Genomic DNA, 23,736 nt, shown 5'->3' with positions numbered 1-23,736 from the left:
AGAATTTTCGCATCTGTGTTCATCAAGGATATTGGTCTGTACTTCTCTTTTTTGATGGGATCCTTGTCTGGTTTTGGGATCAAGGTGATGCTGGCCTCATAAAATGAGTTTGGAAGTTTTCCTTCCATTTCTATTTTTTGGAATAGTTTCAGGAGAATGGGAATTAGTTCTTCTTTAAATGTTTGGTAGAATTCCCCTGGGAAGGCATCTGGCCCTGGGCTTTTGTTTGTTTGGAGATTTTTGATAACTGTTTCAATCTCCTTATTGGTTATGGGTCTGTTCAGTTTTTCTATTTCTTCCTGGTTCAGTTGTGGTAGTTTATATGTCCCTAGAAATGCACCCATTTCTTCCAGATTGTCAAATTTGTTGGCGTAGAGTTGCGCATAGTATGTTCTTATAATTGTTTGTATTTCTTTGGTGTCGGTTGTAATCTCTCCTCCTTCATTTATGATTTTATTTATTTGGGTCCTTCTCTTTCCTTTTTGAGAAGTCTGGCCAGGGGTTTATCAATCTTATTAATTCTTTCAAGGAACCAGCTCCTAGTTTCATTGATTTGTTCTATTGTTTTTTTGGTTTCTATTTCATTGGTTTCTGCTCTGATCTTTAAGATTTCTCTTCTCCTGCTCAGTTTAGGCTTTCTTTGTTGTTCTTTCTCCAGCTCCTTTAGGTGTAGCGTTAGGTTGTGTATTTGAGACCTTTCTTGTTTCTTGAGAAAGGCTTGTATTGCTATATATTTTCCTCTCAGGACTGCCTTTGCTGTGTCCCACAGATTTTGAACCGTTGTGTTTTCATTATCATTTGTTTCCATGAATTTTTTCAATTCTTCTTTAATTTCCTGGTTGACCCATTCATTCTTTAGAAGGATGCTGTTTAGTCTCCATGTATTTGGGTTCTTTCCAACTTTCCTCTTGTGATTGAGTTCTAGCTTCAGAGCATTGTGGTCTGAAAATAGGCAGGGAATGATCCCAATCTTTTGATACTGGTTGAGACCTGATTTGTGACCCAGGATGTGATCTATTCTGGAGAATGTTCCATGTGCACTAGAGAAGAATGTGTATTCTGTTGCTTTGGGATGGAATGTTCTGAATATATCTGTGATGTCCATCTGGTCCAGTGTGTCATTTAAGGCCTTTACTTCCTTGTTGATCTTTTGCTTGGATGATCTGTCCATTTCAGTGAGGGGAGTGTTAAAGTCCCCTACTACTACTGTACTATTGTCGATATGTTTCTTTGATTTTGTTATTAATTGGTTTATATAGTTGGCTGCTCCCACGTTAGGGGCATAGATATTTAAAATTGTTAGATTTTCGTGTTGGACAGACCCTTTGAGTATGATACAGTGTCCTTCCTCATCTCTTATTATATAGTCTTTGGCTTAAAATCTAATGGATCTGATGTAAGGATTGCAACCCCAGCTTTCTTCTGATGTCCATTAGCATGGTAAATTGTTTTCCACCCCCTCACTTTGAATCTGGAGGTCTCTTCGGGTCTAAAATGAGTTCCTTTTAGGCAGCATATTGATGGGTTTTGGTTTTTTATCCATTCTGATACCCTGTGTCTTTTGACTGGGGCATTAGCCCATTTACATTCAGGGTAACTATTGAGAGATATGAATTTAGTGCCATTGTATTGCCTGGAAGGTGACTGTTACTGTATATTGTCTCTGTTTCTTCTGATCTACTACTTTTAGGGTCTCTCTTTGCTTAGAGGACCCCTTTCAATATTTCCTGTAGAGCTGGTTTGGTGCTTGCAAATTCTTTCAGTTTTTGTTTGTCCTGGAAGCTTTTTATCTCTCCTTCTATTTTCAATGATAGCCTAGCTGGATATAGTATTCTTGGCTGCATGTTTTTCTCGTTTAGTGCTCTGAATATATCATGCCAGTTCTTTCTGGCCTGCCAGGTCTCTGTGGATAAGTCTGCTGCCAGTCTAATATTTCTACCATTGTATGTTACAGACTTCTTTTCCTGGGCTGCTTTCAGGATTTTCTCTTTGTCACTAGGACTTGTAAATTTTCCTGTCAGGTGACGGGGTGTGGACCGATTCTTACTGATTTTGAGGGGTGTTCTCTGCACCTCCTGGATTTTGATGCTTGTTTCCATTGCCATATTAGGGAAATTCTCTCCAATAATTCTCTCCAATATACCTTCTGCTCCCCTCTTTCTTTCTTCTTCTTCTGGAATCCCAATTATTCTAATTTTGTTCCATCTTATGGTATCACTTATCTCTCGAATTTTGCCCTCGTGGTCCAGTATTTGTTTGTCTCTCTTTTGCTCAGCTTCTTTATTCTCTGTCATTTGGTCTTCTATATCACTAATTCTTTCTTCTGCCTCATTTATGCTTGCAGTAAGAGCCTCCATTTTTGATTGCACCTCATTAATAGCTTTTTTGATGTCAACTTGGTTAGATTTCAGTTCTTTTATTTCTCCAGAAAGGGCTTTTATCTCTCCCGAGAGATTTTCTCTAATATCTTCCATGCCTTTTTCGAGCCCGGCTAGAACCTTGAGAATCGTCATTCTGAACTCTAGATCTGACATATTACCAATGTCTGTATTGATTATGTCCCTAGACTTCGGTACTACCTCTCGTTCTTTTTTTTTGTGGTGAATTTTTCCGCCTTGTCATTTTGTCCAGATAAGAGTATATGAAGGAGCAAGTAAAATACTAAAAGGGTGGCAAAGACCCCAGGAGAATACACTTTAACCAAATCAGAAGAGACCCCAAATCGTGGGAGGGAGAAAGGGGATAAAAAGAGGTTCAGAAAAAAAAAGAAACAATTAAAAAAAGAAAACAAATAAAGAAAAAATATAAAAAAGAAAAAAATATATATTTATTAGATAAACTAGTTAAAAAACGTTAAAAAGGAAAAGGGTAAAAGTTAAAAAAAATTTAGCAGAAGAAGAAAAAAAAATTGAAAAAACAATTAACTGCAAGACTAAAGAATCATGTGGAGAAAGCCATGAGTTCCGTGTTTTGCTTTCTCCTCCTCTGGAATTCCGCCGCTCTCCTTGGTATTGAACCTGCACTCCTTGGTAGGTGAACTTGGTCCTGGCTGGATTTCTTGTTGATCTTCTGGGGGAGGGGCCTGTTGTAGTGATTCTCAAGTCTCTTTGCCCCAGGCGGAATTGCACGCCCTTACCATGGGCCGGGATGAGTAATCCTCTCGGGTTTGCTTTCGGGAGCTTTTGTTCCCTGAGCGCTTTCCATAGAGTTCCGGAGGACGAATGAAGATGGCGGCCTCCCGGTCTCTGGCCCAGAGGAGCCAAGAGCCCGGGGCACCACTCCTCAGTGCGCCCTCAGAGAATAGCGCCCAATCACTCCCATCTCCCTGGCCTCCGGCTGCGCTCTGCTCCGATCTCACCCAGCCTGCGACCAGTTCAAGGTAACCCCGAGCTGAAAGCTCACTCCTCAGCTCTGTCTCTGTAGCTGGCTTCCCCATTCTAATACCTGCAAGCTCTGCGAAACTCAGACACCCCCGATCCTTCTGTGACCCTGCGGGACCTGGGGCCACGCTGACCCCGCGTGGGCTTCACCCCGGTTAAGCCTCTGGAGTGATGTCCCTCAGCGGAACAGACTTTTAAAAGTCCTGATTTTATGCTCCGTTGCTCTGCTGCTTGCCGGGAGCCGGCCCCTCCCCCACAGTCTATCTTCCCGCCGCTTTGGATTCACTTCTCCTCCAGTCCTACCTTTCAGAAAGTGGTTGATTTTCTGTTTCTAGAATTGCTGTTCTTCTTCTCTTCGATCCCCCGTTGGATTGTAGCTGTTTGCAATGTTTAGATAAGCTATCTAGCTGATCTCCTGCTACTGATGTAGTCTCAGCCTGCTATTTCCCCGCCATCTTGACTCCTCCTTAATTTTAAATTTTTAAATTTTAATATGGTACTAGATAATTTTAAATTACATATATGGTTTGTTATTAATTTCTGTTCGACAGCTCTGCTCTGTACTTATGCTAAAATGCAATCATTCTTTCACGTATTTACTAACCTGATAGGTGAAAAATTATATTTCAAACTTTCACTGATCATTTATATTTCTTCTTATAGAAAATACCTATTCAAGATTGCCTACATTTTCACTGTACTTTAGTCTTTAATTGATTTATAACTCTTCTGCTATTGTAGATATTAACCCTATGGCTGTTCCACGTGATCCAAATATACTCTCCCCAGTCTGTAATTTGTATCTTAAATTTGCACATGCTGCCTTTACAGTACATACTCATGAATAAGAGAGATTTTCCCAGAGAAAATAATTTTTGCATCTAATTCTGAAGTACTAATAGGAGTTAATTACGTAAAGAGATAAAAGAGCAAGGTTAGCATTCAGTAAAGAAGAAAACACTTAATGGCACAAGAAATGAAAAGTAAAATCTAGAGGAAACAAAGGTAGGTCCTTTTGGGAGCTAAAGCTACACACATTGGATTGAATCAGGAAATGAGCCAGAGACATATGAAAGGAACCAGATCATACAGAACTTTAATGCACTAAGAGATGAAGTATAAATTATCTTGAAAAATATGCCAACCTACTGAAGAATTTTTAGTAGGTAAGTCATATGATCAGGAAGTAATCAGATCAGTATCTTTATATAGATTCTTCAATGCCAGTGACCCAGGCAAATGTTTGAAAAATAGCTTTCTATTGTCCCAAAGAAAATCTTCTTAAAATTTAAAAACTGAGCTCTCCATTACTCACTCTATAACTCTTAGCTCTGTGCTGTACAATACGGTAGCCACTAGCTACATGTGGCTACTGAACACTTGAAACATAGCTAGTTCAACTTTAGATTTGCTATACACATTGGTTTTTGAAGACTAGTAAGAAATACAAAATATCTCATTAATAATGTCTACTTATATTGGATTAAAAACATATTGTTATAACTAATTTCACCAATTTATCCTTTTTAATGTAGCTCTTAGAAAAATTTAAATTACACATGCAACTTGCCTTATACTTCTATTGGACAGTGCTACGTTAGACCATGCTTCTGTTCTTTCTTTATACATTATTTTTAGGGCTAAGCCAGAACATTTATTTCTGCAAGTTATAAGATAAAAAGTTATTTGCTACCAATTAAAGAGTTCTTAAGTTTTAAATACCTTTTTCTTCTTACCAGCTTATGAGCTCCCTAACAGAAAATAACTCAATTATATGACTCTTCCTTGAGAGCTCCACCATTAAATGTTCTATGATAAAAAGACCTGTGTCACTAACTTTGTTTTAGCTATTTGGCTAGTTTTTCTTTCTCTTCATTTCACAGTTTTATCTGTGTGAGCTCAAAGAATTTCATAAAATGGTGTTTGTTCTTATCAAGCAAAATAAACATTAAACAAAAAAACTAAATAACATATCCAGAATAAGAGATGTCCTATAACTCAAGACTAATCATTTTAAATTTGTTTTTAAGGTACTGCTTATGAAACTACAACAGTACAACTAAGTTAAGTACAATCTCTGCAATCTCATCAGGAACCAATCAGCCTAAATCTTCACCTCTGGAGTACTAAGCAAGATTATCAGCTTCTACTTGTTCAAAATATGTCTCACAAACAGAACATTTTATAAATATCTGTTTGTACCAATGCCATGACTCAGAGAGTAAACTTCTTTTCCAAAGCTTCACCACAGAGTATACCTCAATTCTTTTAGTCCCAACAAAAGAACTAAAAGACAAATATGTGATAAGTGCTTTAACAGGTACTATGATAATGCACACAAATGATATTATCCAGAAAAAACCTTTTACACGATGTACTGATTCTTAAAGCCACGGTTCTCACAGTATGGTCCCTGGATCAGCAGCATCATTGTCACCTGGGAACTTGTTAGGAATTCTAGACCTACATCAGAAACTTTCAGAGTTAACTCCTTTGAGAGTCTGTATTTTAATAAATCCTATAGGTGATTCTGATACATGCTAAAATTTTAGAACTACTGTTTTATGGCAAGTCTTCTCAACCTGGGCACTAGTGATGCTGTGCACTGGATAATTCCTTCAGGGGCAGGAGTGTCCTGAGCATTACAGGGTATTTAGCAGCATCTCTGGCCTCTATCCACTAGCTGTCAGTCACAGTCCTCCCCATGCCGGCAGTTGTATCAATCAAAAACAACTGCAGACATTACTAAATGTCTCCTATGGGGCAAAATCATCCCCAGATGAGAACCACATCTCTAAGGAAAAGAAAACCAGCGTTAACCTATGATTACTGTTACTGCTTAGTAAACAGCCACTCTTCTCTAGCCATCCTCCATGGGAAGAAAATCATTCTGCATTTGTCATATTGGAGCTTAATCATGACTTGTTTTGGTCAACACAATGTGAATGAATGTGACACAAACAGTGGTCTAATTTATTTATAAAGATTTTATTTATTTATTTGAGAGAGAGAGAACCTGAGAGAGAGGGAGAGGGAGTGCATGAATTGGGGGAGGAGCAGAGGGAAAGACAGGGACAAGGAGACTCTGAACCAGGCTTAGAGCCTGATGCAGGGCTCATCCCAGGATCCCCGAGATCACGACCTGAACTGAAATCAAAAGCTGAACACTCAACAAGCCATCCAGGCACCCCCAAACAGAGGTTTTAAATATGCTTGCAAGGTCTGGCTTGGCCTTTTGAATTTTGGCACCCCACTAAGACATCATGCCTGAACACATAGAGCAGGCCTGGACCCAATTCACAACCTAGAGCCAGGTCATAACCAAGCAAGAAATAAGTTTTGTTATTATAATATAGCACTGAGAGATTAGGGTTGTTTGTTATACACCATTAGTGCAGCAAGAGCTAACTAATACAACATCAATAGATGAGATACATCTGACTAGCCCAGCTTAGATTACCTTTAGGACTAAAACAGCCATTGCCACGTAAAACATATCTTTTAACACAAATACCTTCATATTTGCTAAGGCGCTATTATAACTAGGGCATTATCTTTACTCTGAAGACACAAAGATAGATTACATGAGGTCTCTGTGGAAGAGTTCATCTATTTAATGTACTATCTATGCTGTAACTATTTACATTTAAACTAATTAAAAATAAATAAAATTTAAAATCTGATTTCTCAGTAACACTAGTCACATTTAAAGTACTCACACATGGCTAGCAGCTATCTCACTGTACAGTCCAATACATTCTACTGGCCAGCACTAAGGGACTTAAGCAGATAAATTACAATATAAAGTGTTAAGTGCTATAATAAAGAAATGAAGAAACAAACACAAACGCATGAAGGCTAAACAACATGCTATTAAAACACCAACAGATCGGGGCGCCTGGGTGGCTCAGTGGGTTAAAGCCTCTGCCTTCCGCTCAGGTCATGATCCCAGGGTCCTGAGATCCAGCCCTGCATCGGGCTCTCTGCTCGGCAGGGAGCCTGCTTCCTCCTCCCTCTCTGCCTGCCTCTCTGCCTTCTTGTGATCCCTGTCTGTCAAATAAATGAATAAAATCTTAAAACACACACACACACACGCACACCCCAACAGATCAACAAAGAAAGCAAAGAGGAAGTGGAAAAATACCTGGGAACAAAAAAAAAACATAGAAACATAGCAGTTCAAAATATTTGCGACCAGGTAAGAGCAGATCTAAAAGGGAACTTTACAGAGATACAGGCCTGCCTCAAGAAACAAGAAAAGTCTCAAATAAACAATCTAATCTTAAACCTAAAGGAACTAAAAAAAGAACAAGAAACAAAGCCCAAAGTCAGTAGAAGGAAAGAAATAATAAAGAGCAGAGCAGAAATAAATGAAATAGGCTAAAAAACAATACATAATGAGAGCTGGTTCTTTGAAAAGATAAAATTGACAAACCTTTAGCAAGACCTGTCAAAAAAAAGTGGGGGGAAGACAGGGGAACAGCACATCTAAACAGCTCAGTTAAACATCTGACTTGTGATTTCAGCTCAGGTCATGATTTTATGGGTAAAATTAAAGTAAAGCATAGGGAATGTAGTAAATAATACTATAATAATGTTGTATGGTGATGATAACTACACTCACCAAGGTGTAAGCATCGTGTAATATACAGAATTGTCAAAACATTATGGTGTATACCTGAAACTAATACAATATTGTATGTCCAGAATACTTCAATTTAAGAAGAAAGAAAGAAAATAAAAAGATGAAGAATTAATTAACTTCTTGATACACTGTCTTCTCTTGGCTTCTATCCATGATCTCCCACTCTCCTAGTTTATCAACTAGTTCAGCAGCTACTTCTCCTTAGTTCCCTTTGCTGATTCTTATTCTTGCTGTTTTGCCAGATCTCTACATCTTGAAGGAGCCCTGAGACTTTACCCTTTTCTCTAAAAACAATCTCTCCTTAGGGGAGTTAATCCAGTCCCAAGCTTACAATATCATCAATATATTGATAACTCAACTTTGTGTCTCCACCCCAGACCTTTCCTCAGAGCTCCAAGCTTCTATACTCAATTGCCTAATAAACACCTCACTAGAATGCTGATCTCAAAACTAATGTGTATGAATCATAACTTTTTTTTTTTTGAACCAAAACCTATGTATTTCCTCCCACCTCACTTTCTCAACTTAGGAAATAATACTGAGTTATCCAGCCAGACGCCTAAGAGTCAGTCTTGAATTTCTCCTTTCCTTTAGTAAGTCATAATTTTTCCACCTCTAAAAATATATCCCAAAGCCATCATCTCTCTCCACATCATCCACCACGAGCCTATTCCAATTTAACATCATCTGACACAAATTCTTGTACTAGTCTTTCCTCCACCAGTCTACACCATTATTCTCCTGCCAGTCATTATTCTCAATGGCCATAGTGATTTTTTTGAGAATAACAACAAAAAGATTCTCCCTTTCCCTCTGCCCCTCCCCCATCAATCAATAAATAAATAAATAAATAAATAAATTCTGCCATAGAAATTAAAAAAAAAACAAAAAACAAACTCTGTATCAGATCATCTCTCTTTCCTGCTTAACATCTCCAGTGGCACCTGCTTGTACTTCAGATCCAAATTGTACTTCAAATCCAAATTCTACCAGAATTCAATCTGGCCCCTGTCTAATTATGTCTCCAGCCTAATCTTCTACCACTTCTCCTCCTTACCCACCATCCACTAGCCCACTAGACTTCTTTCTGAAACTCAAGCATGCCAAACCATTTAGTTTAGAGCCTTTGAAGTAGCTGTTTCCTCTGTCAGCAAGGTTCTTCTGTGAAATCTTTGCACAATGGATTCTTCTAACATTTACATCTCAGCACAAATCTCATTTTCCAAGAAAAGCCTTTCTTGGTCTATTTATTATATTGTTGTTTTATTTTCTCCAAAGCACATATTGCTATTCAACCAGAAAGTTACTCAATGATCACAAAAAAATTGTCAGTTATGGCATAAACTTAAATTAAAATTCAGTTATATTTTTAAGAAAAACAACTTACATCATCCAATCATGCCTCTCAAAATTAACTCATAAAAGAAATGTCTTGATAAAATATATGAATTGAATGGAAAATATGTCATGGATCAGATGTCCACAAAACACAACCTCATGAAATACTTATTTTTGTTGGCTTATAAAGCATAAAATATGGAGTCAAACACAGAAGATGTACCTATTTATCCCCTAATTTTGTTGCCCAACATGATATGAATTTAGGGCTTATGAAATTAAATGATTAATTTATTGTAATAAGACTCTGTTATAATGCTAGCAGTCACACAAATCTGACCTTTAGTTTTTCCAGTCTCTTGGACAGGGACTGACAATTGTGCTGAATTGTGGAATTGTTTGTGATGCGTCTTCAACTAGGCTGAATCTACTAAATACATTCCAACTTTAATCTGAGTGAAATATTGGACCACTATTTCCAAAGACAGAGTAATTTTGCAAAGCTCTGTACCACCTACCACACTGTAGCAGGCAAGTAAGTTTGTACCTCCCACAAACTGTTATTTTACATTTTGAAAGTTTGGGGCACCTGGGTGGCCGAGTCGTTAAGCGTCTGCCTTCAGCTCAGGTCATGATCCCAGAGTCCTGGGATCAAGCCCCACATTGGGCTCGCTGCTCCATGTGGGGAACTGCTTCTCCCTCTCCCACTCCCTCTGCTGTGTTCCTTCTCTAGCTGTGTCTCTCTCTGTCAAATAAATAAATAAAAATCTTTAAAAAAATAAAAATAATTAAAAAAAAACATTTAGAAAGTTTATTTAAAGTCTTCCTCATATCACTTCTCCCCTAAATTATTCCTTGTCTTCTAAATGATTTCTTTACCTCTAACCTTGCTTCACTTCAATCCATCCTCTAAACTTCTCAAATGTGAACAAATACTAAAAGTTTTACTCTGCTACTTAAAATTTTTTAAGAGCTCTGTACAATAAAGTATCAAATGTTTAACAAAGCCCTCTATATCAGCCCTCTACCTAACTAGCTAGATTTACCTACGCCACTTCTTTCTGTTCTAGTTTTACTTAAAACTTTTGAATGAGCTATGTTTTGTCCAAGCTCTACACCTTTGTGCCTATTGTTCCTCTTGCCTTTTTGTCCTTTTTTTTTTTTTTAAGATTTTATTTACTAATTTGAGACAGAAAGAGAGAGAGAGAACATGAACAGGGAGAGAGGCAGAGAGCAGGGAGAAGGAGGCTCCTCCTGAGCCAGGAGCCCGAAATGGGGCTCGATCCTAGGACCTGGAGATCATGACCTGAGCAGAAGGCAGATCTTAACCATCTGAGTCACCCAGGTGCCCCCTTGCCTTTGTGTCTTTATTCAATGAAATCCTCTTCTTGTTCCATTGAAGAACAAGCATCTCCATGAAGCCTTTCCTGATCTGTTAAGCAGAATCAATCACTTTTTCCTCTGGGTCACTATCGAACCCATACTTAGTGGAAAGCAGTATGACACTGTGGAGCCTGACTGCCTTGAGTCAAAGCATTCCCATTAATTATGTGATCATTGCCAAATTACTTAACTTTCTGTACTACAGTTTCCTCATTTAGAAAATGATAACAATAACAGTACGTACTGCATACACATGCAAAGTACTTAGAACGGGACCTGTCATTTAGTAAGAACTAAAAAATTATAAATTATTACACTGCATTATAATGACTTGTTTAAAGCTTTAATCCCTCCACTAGATTGTGAACTCCTTGATAGTAAGGATTCTGTCTTTTATAACTTTTACTCTCAAGTGTTAACAAACTTCAGCAATTATCTGCTGCCTAGAAATGAAAAATATCTGACCACAGAGAAGCGAAGGTTAAACAACCTTCTCATCCTGCTTCTCATTAATAAAGAGCAGTCATTCACTCTTTATGTAGAAAATAATCACCTAATGATAGTTCACTGAGGGACCCAAAGGTGATGCAAGTATAACGTTTGACACAACACTGATGAACTGCATGACTTTCATACTTAACACATTTTGTAGTGATCCCACCACTCCCCTGGCAGTGGAACTACTGTTCTATTCTGTACCTCTAAGCTGTCAGAACTGTGGGGCATCTTCAGGGAGCCAGTTATACATTCCTCTGCAAACTTCGTAGCATCAAGGGATATGAACTGACACTGACTTATATCCCATTATTGATACAATAAGGCACCAGTTGAATTATGCTACTAGATCAAGCAAAGGTAGGTATTCAATTTGAGCAAATTCATAGAACTATTTTATACTATAAAGAATATTAGAAACTTCTGAAGCAGCCCAAGATGTAGAAAGCTGGGAAAAAAGGCATCACTTCCATTCAAACAGGAAGAGGCTAAACTACAAACTCATAATTTTTCTTGAAAACATAAGAGCTTGAAAAAAATGCAGCAACCAAAAAGTCTAAAACCCAAGAAGGAGCACCTCTCAACCTCAGGAGAAAAATGATATATAGCCTGTCCCAATTGTGGTAGAGCATGGCAGGAAGGAACAGTGGCCAAACAGACACATAAGACATTAGGCAGAACCTGCTAAACAACCTGTTAAAGGCCAAGTGTGGGCTAGCATAAAAGGACAGCAGCCCTGGTAGTCCCAAATCTAAGGGGAACGCACACTGACTCTCAGACTCTTTTCCAAGGGCCTTCACTGTCTATGTAACAGAAAGATTTAGAGGAGACCAGGAGACCAGAAAACATACTTCAATGGTAGATGAGTGAAGAACTGACCACCACTGCAGGAAAAGCAAAAAAACCTACTGTCCTTCCCAAACCCTTCTCTCCAACAGAACAAAGGACTTAAGCTGCTGGAGGATGAGCATCAAACCTACTGACTCCAGGACAGACCCTTCTTTGCTGGGAGAAGATTAAACGACAAAATGTTCTACACCTGGGGTAGATGCAGGGAACAACCCTTCCTCAGGTGGGGGTGGGGTGGGCAGAAAACTCTCCCACAAAAGACCAGCCACAGATCCAAGGCAGAGTTTGGCTATCATAGGTAGGGGGGACCAAAATACTGAGAAAGCCCGACCTTAGAGGCCAGGCACACAAGGGCTAAGATAATAGCTGGACCAGGAAAACAGAGAAGCCTGCACTGAGTGACAAGGCACAGCATTCTACTACTGAAGACAAGGCAAGAGCATGGAAAGAGACACACTCTGAAGCACAGGAGTACAGAGATAGTTGAAAACTAAAAATGGAGAAACATTAAAAAAAACCTCCAGGGGTTGGAGAACTCAGGCAGTAACTCTTTGACATCAACCATAGCAACTTCATTCTAGATATGTCTCCTGAGGCAAGGTAAACAAAAGCAAAAATAAATTATTGGGACTTACCAAAATAAAAAGCTTCTGCACAGTGAAGGAGACAACACAACTAAAAGGCAATCTACAGAATGGGAGAAGATATTTGCAAATGACATATCTGATAAATTTTACCAGAATAGGTAAAGAACTTGTAAAACTCAACACCCAAAAAAACAAACAACCCAATTAAAAATGGGCAGAAGACATGAATAGTTTTCCAAAGAAGACATATAGATAGCCAACAGACACATGAAAGGTGTTCAACAACAGTGATCATCAGGGAAATACAAATCGAAACTACAATGACGTATCACCTCACCCCTACAAGAATGGCTAAAATCAACAACACAAGAAATAAGGTATTGGCAAGGATGTGGAAAAAGGGGAACCCTCCTGCATTGTTGGTGGGAATGCAAACTGATGCAGCCACTGTGGAAAACAGTATGGAGGTTCCTCAAAAAGCTAAAAATAGAACTACCCTTTGATCCAGCAATTGCACTACTAGGTATTTCCCCAAAGAAAAAATACTAATTCAAAGGGATACGTGTGCTCCAATGTTTATAGCGGCATTAACTACAATAGCCAAATTATGGAAATAGCCCAAGTGTCTATCAGCTGATGAATGGCTAAAGAAAAGGTGGTGTCGAAGCACCTGAGTGGCGCAGTTGTTAAGCATCTGCCTTCAGCTCAGGGCATGATCCAAGTCCAGGGATCAAGTCTCACATTGTACTCCCCGCTCAGCGGGGAGTCTGCTTCTCCCTCTCACCTCCTCCCCCTGCCTGTGTACATGTGCGCTCACTCTCTCTCTCTCAAATAAATAAAAAAAAAAAGAAAAAAAGAAGATGTGGTGTCTGTATGTGCATGCGTGCATGCGTGCACACACACAATGGAATATTATTCAGCCATAAAAAATGAAATCTTAACATTTGCAACTACCATGGATAGAGCTACAGAGTATTATGCTAAATGACATGTCAGTCAGAGAAAGACAAATACCATATAAATTCACTCATACGTGGAATTTAAGAAAAAATACAAACGAGCAAAGGGGGAAAAAAAGAGAGAGAAAGGCAAACCAAGAAACAGTCTTAACTATAAAGAACAAACTGGGGCACCTGGGTGGCTCAGTGGGTTAAGCCGCTGCCTTCGGCTCAGGTCATGATCTCAGGGTCCTGGGATCGAGTCCCACATCGGGCACTCTGCTCGGCGGGGAGCCTGCTTCCCTTCCTCTCTCTCTGCCTGCCTCTCTGCCTACTTGTGATCTCTCTCTGTCAAATAAATAAAAAAAAGAAAAAAAAAAAAAACTGATGGTTATCAGAAGGGAGGGAGTGGGGGGATGGGTGAAATAACTGATGGGGATTAAGGAGTGTACTTGTTGTGATGAGCACCGGGTGATGTATGGAAGTGTTGAATCACTATACTGTACACCTCTAACTAATATTGCACTGTATGTTAACTCACTGGAATTAAAACAAAAAGAAAACAAAACAAAACAAAAAAAAACACCTCCTCTGGCACAAGCCCCCACCAAATCTTTAAGAAAAAATAAAATAAAATAAAAAATAAAAAATTATGATTGACATGTTAAAGAATCTAGAGTGAAAGATGGAGGAAATGCTGGAACAGATAGAGAATTTCAACAGAGATGAAAACTCTTTTAAGAGTCAATGGAGGGGCACGTGGGTGGCTCAGTGGGTTAAAGCCTCTGCCTTTGGCTCAGGTCATGATCTCAGGGTCCTGGGATTGAGCCCCGCATCGGGCTCTCTGCTCAGCAGGGAGCTTGCCTACTTGTGATCTCTCTGTGTGTCAAATAAATAAACAAAATCTTTAAAAAAGTCAATGGAAAAGCTATAAATAAAAAAACACCATATCAGAGATGAAATTCAACAAAGCCAAAGAAAGAAGCTGTAGACTTGAAGACTTAGATCAATTAAAAAAATATCCAGAGCAAAACAAAGTGAGGGAAAAAAGTGGGAAAAATAAAGCATCTAAAAGCTATGAATAAAAAATGGTCTAGAAAAATCAAATGATCTAGCATATGTATAACTGAATTCTCAGAAGGACAACAGAGAAGGAATGGAGCAAAAGAAATACTTGAAGAAATAATGGCCATGAATTTTCATAAAATAATGCAAAACATCAAACCAGAAGATCCAAGAATCTCAGTGAATCTCAAGCCATATTAAATACACATGCACTTACTCTGACACATCATATTTATTCTACTGAAATTCAAAGATAAAATCTTAACAGCAGCTAGGAACAAAAGCTACATTGACTAGAGCAGATTTCTCTTTAAAAAAACTATGCAAGCCAGGAAATAATGGAATGACATCTTTAAAGTAAAAAAATGAAAAATCCAGGGGCATCTGGGTGGCTCAGTGGGTTAAGCCTCTGCCTTCAGCTCAGGTCATGATCTCAGGGTCCTGGGATCAAGCCCCGCATCAGGCTCTCTTCTCAGCAAGGAGCTTGCATCCTCCTCTTTCTCTCTCTGCCTACTTGTGATCTCTCTCTGTCAAATAAATAAATAAAATCATATATATATATATATATATATATATATATATATAGGCATTATCTTATTAAAAAAAAATGAAAAATCCACCAAGCTAGAATCCCATTCAGGGAAAATATACCACAGTAATAAAAGCAAAATGAAAAATTTTTCAAACAAACAATCCTAGCAGACCTGCAATACAAAAAAATGTTAAAGTTCTTCAGGGAATGCCTGGGAGACTCAGGTGGTTAAACGTCTGCCTTCAGGGGCGCTTGGGTGGCTCAGTCATTAAGTGTCTGCCTTCTGCTCAGGTCTTGATCCCAGGGTCCTGGGATCAAGCCCCACATGAGGCTCTCTGCTCAGTGGGAAGCCTGCTTCTCCCTCCCCCACTCTCCCTGCTTGTGTTCCCTCTCCTGCTGTCTCTCTCTCTCTGTCAAATAAATAAATAAAATCTTAAAAAAAAAATGTCTGCCTTCAGCTCAGTTCATGATCCTGGGGTCCTGGGATCAAGTCCCGCATCAGGGTCCTTATTCAGCAGGGAACCTGGCTTTCTCTCTGCGTGCCGTTCTCCCTGCTTTGCTCTCTCTCCACTCTCTGACAAATAAATATTTTTTAAAAAGACTAAAAAAAAAAAAAAAAGAGAAAGTTCTTCAGGTAGGAGGACTATGATACCAGATAGAATTTGATCTATACAAAGAAATTAAGTTCCAAAAATTGAAAAAAATTAATGTAAACATAAAAATTATTTTAATTTGTAATTGCTCCAAACGATAATTTACCATTTAAAATAAAAATAGCAACAATATATCCTGAAGCTTAAAATATCTAAAAATAAAATGTATAACACAAATGGAATAAAGGACTGAGGAGAGAAACTGGAAGTACACTGCTGAAGGATTCATACACCATTATCTATGGTGGTATTCTACTACTTGAAGGTAAACTGTGATAATTAAAGATATATATTGTAAACCTTAGGGCAACCACTCAAAAATTTCAAAAATGATGTATAACCAATAAGTCAACAGTGGAGATAAAACATACTGAATATATCCAAAAACAGATAGAAAAAGAAAGAAAAAAAAAAACAAGAAAAAAGAAAACAAATTTCAAGACAGTAGTTTTAAGTCTAATGATATCAATACCTAAATATGTAAATGAACTAAACATTCCCAATGAAAAGATAAAGAATATCGGATTAAATTAGAAACCAAGACCCAATGCTGTCTATAAGAAATCCACTTCAAATATAAAGATATATATAGTTTAAAAGGAAAGGAAAAACTTCCAGCTTCCAGTCTGATATGCAAAGGGCTTGGAAAATGTCACTCATCCTCAGAACAACAGCAATAAAGCTGAATTAACTGAAAACCAGTAATACTTCTTAAGTACAACGGAGAATTGAGGTCACAGGGCAAACCACCACCCAGGAAACTGAAGAAACAGGTGAATACAGAGAATCACATCTTACCAGAAGCAGCAACTGCTGCTAGAGTCAGCAACTGGTTCAAAAACTTTATTAGAGTAACTGCTAACTGACTAATGGCTGGAGACTGAGTATGGACGAGGTTAAGAGAGAAAAACTCCTAGAAGCCCAGCCTTAGGAAGAGATCTACCTTTTCCTGAATTCTACCTAGGAGCCCCACCAGATCCCCTTCAGGATAAAGACAAAAGAAAATTCTCCAGTGCCTCCTGCAGAGGGAGGGGGAAAGTAATTATTGTGAAATACACTCAGAGCATTGTGCTCTCTTGAACAAAGACCTGACTTCTATGAAAACTGATTTAAAGTATAACCAACATGGGTTTTACTAGAGCCTAATTGACATGGGGAAAGAAAAATACTCAACTTCAGACTCCTCTAGCTTTCCTGTCTCCCACATAAGTTGGGGGGCAGGGGAGTGAGAAGCACCTGTAAAGGTCACAGCCATGGATATATACCCACTAAAAGACTAAGATCTAATCACAGGATTTTAGAACACTTCTGTTCCCCCTACAACTTACCACCGTATCAATACGGCTCCTATATTAATACCATGAGATTACAATTCAAAGCTCTATAAACTGGGGCGCCTGGGTGGCTCAGTGGGTTAAGCCTCTGCCTTCAGCTAGGGTCATGATCTCAGAGTCTAGGGATCAAGCCCCACATCCGGCTCTCTGCTCAGCAGGGAACCTGCTCCCCTCCTCCTTCTGCCTGCCTCTCTGCCTACTTATGATCCCTCTTTCTGTGTGTGTCAAATAAATAAATAAAATCTTAAAAAAAAAAAAAACTATAAACTTAGACTCCCTTTAATGAGTCTCTAAGGAAATGCGAAAATACCAAGGCAAACAAAAACAAGGATATCTAAATAATTTTAAATTCGGAATCTTAGCCTTTATCCCAGATATAAAATTAGTAAATCAGTTGAACTGAATAGCACCATCAATCAGCTTGATCAAATTGACATTTACAGATTAGTTTATCTAGTGACAATTGAATATACAAGCTTCTCAAGAATACACAATTCCTGTCAAGCTCATGTATAATGTTCACAAAAATGGACCACATTCTGGCCTATAAAACATACATAAACAATTTAAAAGAATAGAAATCACAAAAGATGCTCTCAGACCACAACAGAATTAAACAAGAAATCACTAACAGAAAGATAACTGGAAAATCCAAAATATTTGGAGATTTAAACAACAGATGAATCAAGGAAGAAGTATCAAAAGAAACTGTAAAATATTTGAAACTGATTAAAAAAATAAAAATTACCAAAAACGGTAGAATCAGTGACAGCAGTGCTCACAGAGAAATTTATAGTATGGAGTATGTATGTTAGACAAGAAGAGAAACTTAGAATCAGTAATCTAAGTTTTCACCTTAAAAAACAAGGAAAAGAAGAGTAAATTAAACCCAAAATAAGGAGAAGAAATAATGATAATCAGAACAGAAATGAATGAAACTGAAAATAAGTAAGTTAAAAGAGGTTACCACAAACTATTTTTTGAAAGGTCAACAAAATTAATATACCTCTAGTATGGCCACCAAGAAAAAAAGATAAAAGACACAAATTACTGATATCAGAAACAAAAGAGGGGCCATCCCTACTAATCTCATGGATAATAGAAAAGAAAATAAAAGAGTATTATAAACAATTCTATGTCCACAAATTTAATGTCTTCAATAAAATGGATCAATTCCCTGAAAGACACAATACAACAAAATTCAGACAAGGAGAAATAGATTATCTGAAGAGTCCTACATATATTACAGAAATTGAATAAAAAATTAATAACCTTCCAAAAGAAATCACCAGGGCTAGGTGGTTTCACTAGACTTCTATCAAATATGTAATGAAGAAATAATACAAATTCTCTACAGTCTCCTCCAGAAAACAGAAGCAGAGGAAATATTTGCTAACTTGTTCCATGAGGGCAGCATTACCTAATACCAAAACCAAACAAAGACACTACAAAAAACGTGAAAGAACAGCATCTCTCATGAACATAAATACAAAATCCTCAAGAAAATACTAGCAAATAAAAACCACGTATAAAGAGAATTTTATATCACAACTAAGTAGGATTTATTCCAGGCATGCAAAGCTGGTTCAACATTCCAAAATTAATTAATGTGATCCATCATATCAACAGGCTAAAGAAGAAAAAATATATGATCATATCAATAGAGAAAGCATTTGACAAAATCCAACATCCATTCAACATGATATCTACCAGCAAACTAAGACTAGAAAGGAACCTCAATTTTATATACAAATGAAAAAACCAACAGCTAACACCATACTTAATGGTGAGAACCTAAGAGCCTTCCCACTGAGATCAGGAATTAGAAGGATGTCCCTTTTCACCATTCCCCTGCAGTATCATATTAGAAGTCTTACCTAACACAGTAAGACAGGAAAAGGAAATAAAAGGCATAGACTGGGAATGAAGAAATAAAAACAAATTCTACTCCTACAGAATTTTACTCCTAAGTACTTACCCAAAAAAAGAAAACACACATCCACACAAAAATGTGTACATGAATGCTTACAGCAGTTCTATCCATAATCACCTAGTATGGGAAGCAATCTTGGTTAACCATTGCTGCATTACAATTACCCCAAAACTCAGCAGTTTAAAACACCAAACATGCATTATTTCACAACTTCTATGAGATAGAAATTTGGGAGGAACTTGATTGAGCACTTTGGCTCCAGGATGTTCAGGAATTTGCAGTCAAGTTATCTGAAGGAATTAATCTGAAATCTTGACAGGGGCTGACAGATCCATTCTAAGATGGCTTGCTCATATGCTATTGACAAGAGGCCTCAGTTCCTCAGAGGCTATTGTCAGGAGGCCAGAGTTCCTTGCCACACAAACCTCTCTACAGGGTCCACTGTTTCCTCACAAAATGGCAGTTGGCTTTCCCGAATGAGTGATCCAAATGAGAACAAGGCACAGTCACAATGTCTTTGATCAATCTAATCTCAGAAATCACACAATATCACTTCTGCATATCCTACTAGTTCCAGAGATCAATCCTGACAGTGCAGGAGAGGTCAACAGAAGGGCACAAATATCAGGAGATAAGGATCACCAGGACCATTTTGGAAGGTGGTTACCACAAACCTAATGTCCATTAACTGGTGAGTACATAAACTACAGTACATCCATACAGTGGAATAGTAATTATCAATAAAAAAGGAATAAACTACTGATACATGTAACACAATGGAAAAAAATCACAAATACTAAGTGAAAGAGCCAGACCTGAAAAGCTACGTACAGGGAAAGGCATAACTAAAAGGATATAAAACAAATCAAAGGTTATCAGGAGCTGGTAAGGGGGCAGAAGACTGACCAGAAAGGGGCATGAGGGAATTTCTTTGGATAATGGAAATATTCTATATTTGATTGTGATGGTATGTGTTCATTAGAATTCATACAACTATACACCTAAAAAGGATAACTTTTATTGAACATAAATTATACGTCAAAAATTACTTATAAAGGGGCACCTGGGTGGCTCAGTGGGTTAAGCCTCTGCCTTCGGCTCAGGTCATGATCTCAGGGTCCTGGGATCGAGTCCCGCATCGGGCTCTCTGCTCAGCGGAGAACCTGCTTCCTCCTCTATCTCTCTCTCTGCCTGCCTCTCTGCCTACTTGTGATCTCTCTCTGTGAAATAAATAAATAAAATATTTTTAAAAAATTACTTATAAAAAGAAAGAGAAAGAAATCTTAAGAGGAAAAAAGAGGTCTGGCTGGGAATATTGCTATAGGAGTCTTAATGTGTAAATAACAAATTTCCAAAGGAAAAGTGACTATTAAACCAATAACATTATAAAGTTCCTCATGCTAGAAAACTTTCTATGAGCTTTAGTCTACAGATTGAAAGTGCCCATCAAATTATAGGTCAGACAGATGAAAAAGATACACAAGTATCTTGGCATATCCTGGCAAGAATCTTAAACTTTAAGTAAACAGAAAAAGTTTAGGGACGCCTGGGTGGCTCAGTGGGTTAAAGCCTCTGCTTTCAGAGTCATGATCCCAGGCTCCTGGGATCGAGCCCCACATCGGGCTCTCTGCTCAGCGGGGAGCCTGCTTCCTCCTCTCTCTCTCTGCCTGCCTCTCTGCCTGCTTCTGATCTGTCTGTCAAATAAATAAAATCTTAAAAAAAAAAAAATCCAGATGCATGAAGATTTAAAAAAAAAAAAAAAGAACAGAAAAAGTTTAAATGCTTTCCAGAAAGAAAGAACAAGTCACCTAGAAAAAAAGAGAGACAAGCTTAGGCCTTCTTATTCGTAACAAAATGGAAATGGTGAAATAGTATCCACAAATTTTTGAGAAAAGGACTGCCACCCAAAAATTCTATACTAACCAAGATTAAAATAAAATTATTTAGGAATACCCAATCACTCAAAAAGTGTATCACCCACTTATCTCATCTAGAGAAAGAGCCAACAAAAAATGCTCACCAAATAACTAAATCATTGCAGAGATAGAACTGGGTAAGAAGAAACCTTATGAAATATGCAGTTAAATTGAAGTGGATATTAGTAAAGCAAATGGGAACAGATATATAACAAATAAAAACTCAAATAAATTTACCTTAGAATTAAAGCATCTAAACAAAAAAGAATATTAAAGTCCAGCATTCAGCGTATGAGGAAACTGTAAATAGTTATGACAAACTTTTTTTGTTTTGTTTTGATTTACCTGGTTTGCAAGATGAGAGTGACCAAACAGCTTGTGACCCAATTTCCCGCACTGTTCCAGTCCTTTCCAACTGCTTAGGGTCAGCACCAGGAGGTGTCTTGTTTGGTGTGGTCATTTTTTAGATATTCTATGTAGAAAACAAAAATACTCTCATTATACCAGGACCTGAGCATCTTCTACAAAGGCTAAAAATTAAAATCTAATAGCAAAATACATCACTTACATACCCTTGATATTAATCATCTATTTCTCAAATGCATGTAACATGACTCAATTACTGTAATTAAAAATCTTGGGAATTGGGGCGCCTGGGTGGCTCAGTGGGTTAAAACCTCTGCCTTCGGCTCAGGTCATGATCCCAGGGTCCTGGGATCGAGCCCCACATCGGGCTCTCCGCTCAGCGGGAAGCCTGCCTCCTCCTCTCTCTCTCTCTGCCTATTTGTGATCTCTGTCTGTCAAATAAATAAATAAAATCTTTAAAAAAAAAAAAATCTTGGGAATTCAATTTTTGTTTCTAAAATGTATTATGGGGGCGCCTGGGTGTCTCAGTGGGTTAAGCCTCTGCCTTTGGCTCAGGTCATGATCTCAGGGTTCTGGGATCAAGCCCTGCATCGGGCTCTCTGCTCATCAGAGAGCCTACTTCCCCCTCTCTTTCTGCCTGCCTCTCTGCCTGCTTGTGTCCTCTCTTTCTCTGTCAAATAAATAAATAAAATCTTAAATAAAATAAAATAAAATGTATTATGACTTACAAGATGTGCACAACAGTAGAGTACAGTAGCCAAAGGGCATGGGATCAGGGTTTTAACTTCAGCCTCTCCTTTAACTAGCCTAGACTTTGGGCAGGTCTGGGCTTTATTTCCTTACCTGTAATAGGGGTCAACTTGATCTATAATTCTATAATGCTGTATAATTCTATACCTGAGTAAAAAGTCCTTTTTTTTTAATATTTTATTTTTAAGGGGGAACCTGGGTGTCTCAGTCAGTTAAGCAGCTCCCCTTGGCTCAGAGTCCTGGGATCAAGCCCCATATAGGGCTCCCTGCTCAGTGTAAACCTGCTTTTCCCTCTCCCTTTGCTCCTCCCCCTGCTTGTGCTCTCTCTCTCTCTCTGTCAAATACATAAATAAAATCTTCAAAAATAATAATATTTTTAAGTATGCAACATGGGGCTCGAACTCACAACCCTGAGATCAAGAGTTGCATGCACCATCAGCTGAGCCAGTCAGGCTCCCCTCTAAGTAAAAATTCTTTATTTAAATGACTTTTTTCTTGGAAATATTTATATTCCAAGATATGTAAATATTAGTTTCCATTTTATTTATTTTGAACGTAAATTTACTTTGATAATTTATTTTATTAAAGTATAAATAACATACAGTGTTATATTAATTTCAGGTGTACAGTATAATGATTCAGCAATTCTATACATTTCTCAGTCCTCCTCACAATAAGTCTCTTATTTTTTTTTAATTTTAATTTTTTTTTAAGATTTTATTTATTAATTTGAGAGAGAGAAAGCATGAGGGGGAGAAGGTCAGAGGGAGAAGCAGACCCCCCATGAGCTAGGAGCCTGATGCGGGACTCGATCCTGGGACTCCAGGATCAGGTCATGAGCTGAAGGCAGTTGCTTAACCAACTGAGCCACCCAGCTGCCCCTAATTTTTATTTTTAAGTAATCTCTACACCAACGTGGGGCTCAAACCCACAACCCCAAGATCAAGAGTCCCACCTTCCAAATGCAAGCTGGTGTAGCCACTCTAGAACACAGTATGGAGGTTCCTCAAAAAGTTAAAAATAGAGCTACCCTATATCCCAGGCAAGCACACTACTGAGTGTTTACCTTAAGATACAAATGTAGGGGTCCGAAGGCGCATGTGCACCCGAATGTTTATAGCAGCAATGTCCACAATAGCCAAACTATGGAAAGAACCTAGATGTCCATCAACAGATGAATGGATAAAGATGTTGTGGGTGGGGTGCCTGGGAGGCTCAGTGGGTTAAAGCCTCTGCCTTTGGCTCAGGTCATGATCCCAGGGTCCTGGGATCGAGCCCCGAATCAGGCTCTCTGCTCAGCAGGGAGCTTGCTTCCTCCTCTCTCTCTCTCAGTCTCTCTCTGCCTGCCTTTCTGCCTACTTGTGATCTGTCGAATAAATAAATTTAAAAAATAAAATAAAATTTCTGAAAAAAAAAAAAGATGTGGGGTATATATATAATGGAATACTATGTAGCCATCAAAAATGAAATCTTGCCATTTGCAACTATGTGGATGGAACTAGAGGGTATTATGCAAAGCGAAATAAGTCAATCAGAGAAAGACAATTATCATATGATCTCTCTGAGATATTT

At 38.2% G+C, this 23,736-nt stretch overlaps 1 protein-coding gene across 4 annotated transcripts in view; it reads right to left on the bottom strand.

The window, feature by feature from the left end:
• ANAPC10 (anaphase promoting complex subunit 10) overlaps positions 1-23,736 on the bottom strand; it is a 285,652-nt gene that overhangs the window by 259,639 nt on the left and 2,277 nt on the right. For all 4 annotated transcript variants that reach the window (XM_032855610.1, XM_032855611.1, XM_032855607.1 and 1 more), the window contains exon 2: positions 21,394-21,520. In XM_032855610.1, coding sequence (XP_032711501.1) covers positions 21,394-21,508 — 115 coding nt within the window. In that variant the 5' untranslated portion in view covers positions 21,509-21,520. The remainder of the gene's footprint in view (positions 1-21,393; positions 21,521-23,736) is intronic.

This window comes from Lontra canadensis, unplaced genomic scaffold, assembly GCF_010015895.1.
Source record: "Lontra canadensis isolate GAN:19392208 unplaced genomic scaffold, GSC_riverotter_1.0 scaffold10, whole genome shotgun sequence".
NCBI lineage: Eukaryota > Metazoa > Chordata > Mammalia > Carnivora > Mustelidae > Lontra > Lontra canadensis.
Note: the sequence above shows the minus strand (reverse complement) of the source record. Positions and strands in the feature narration are given on the sequence as shown.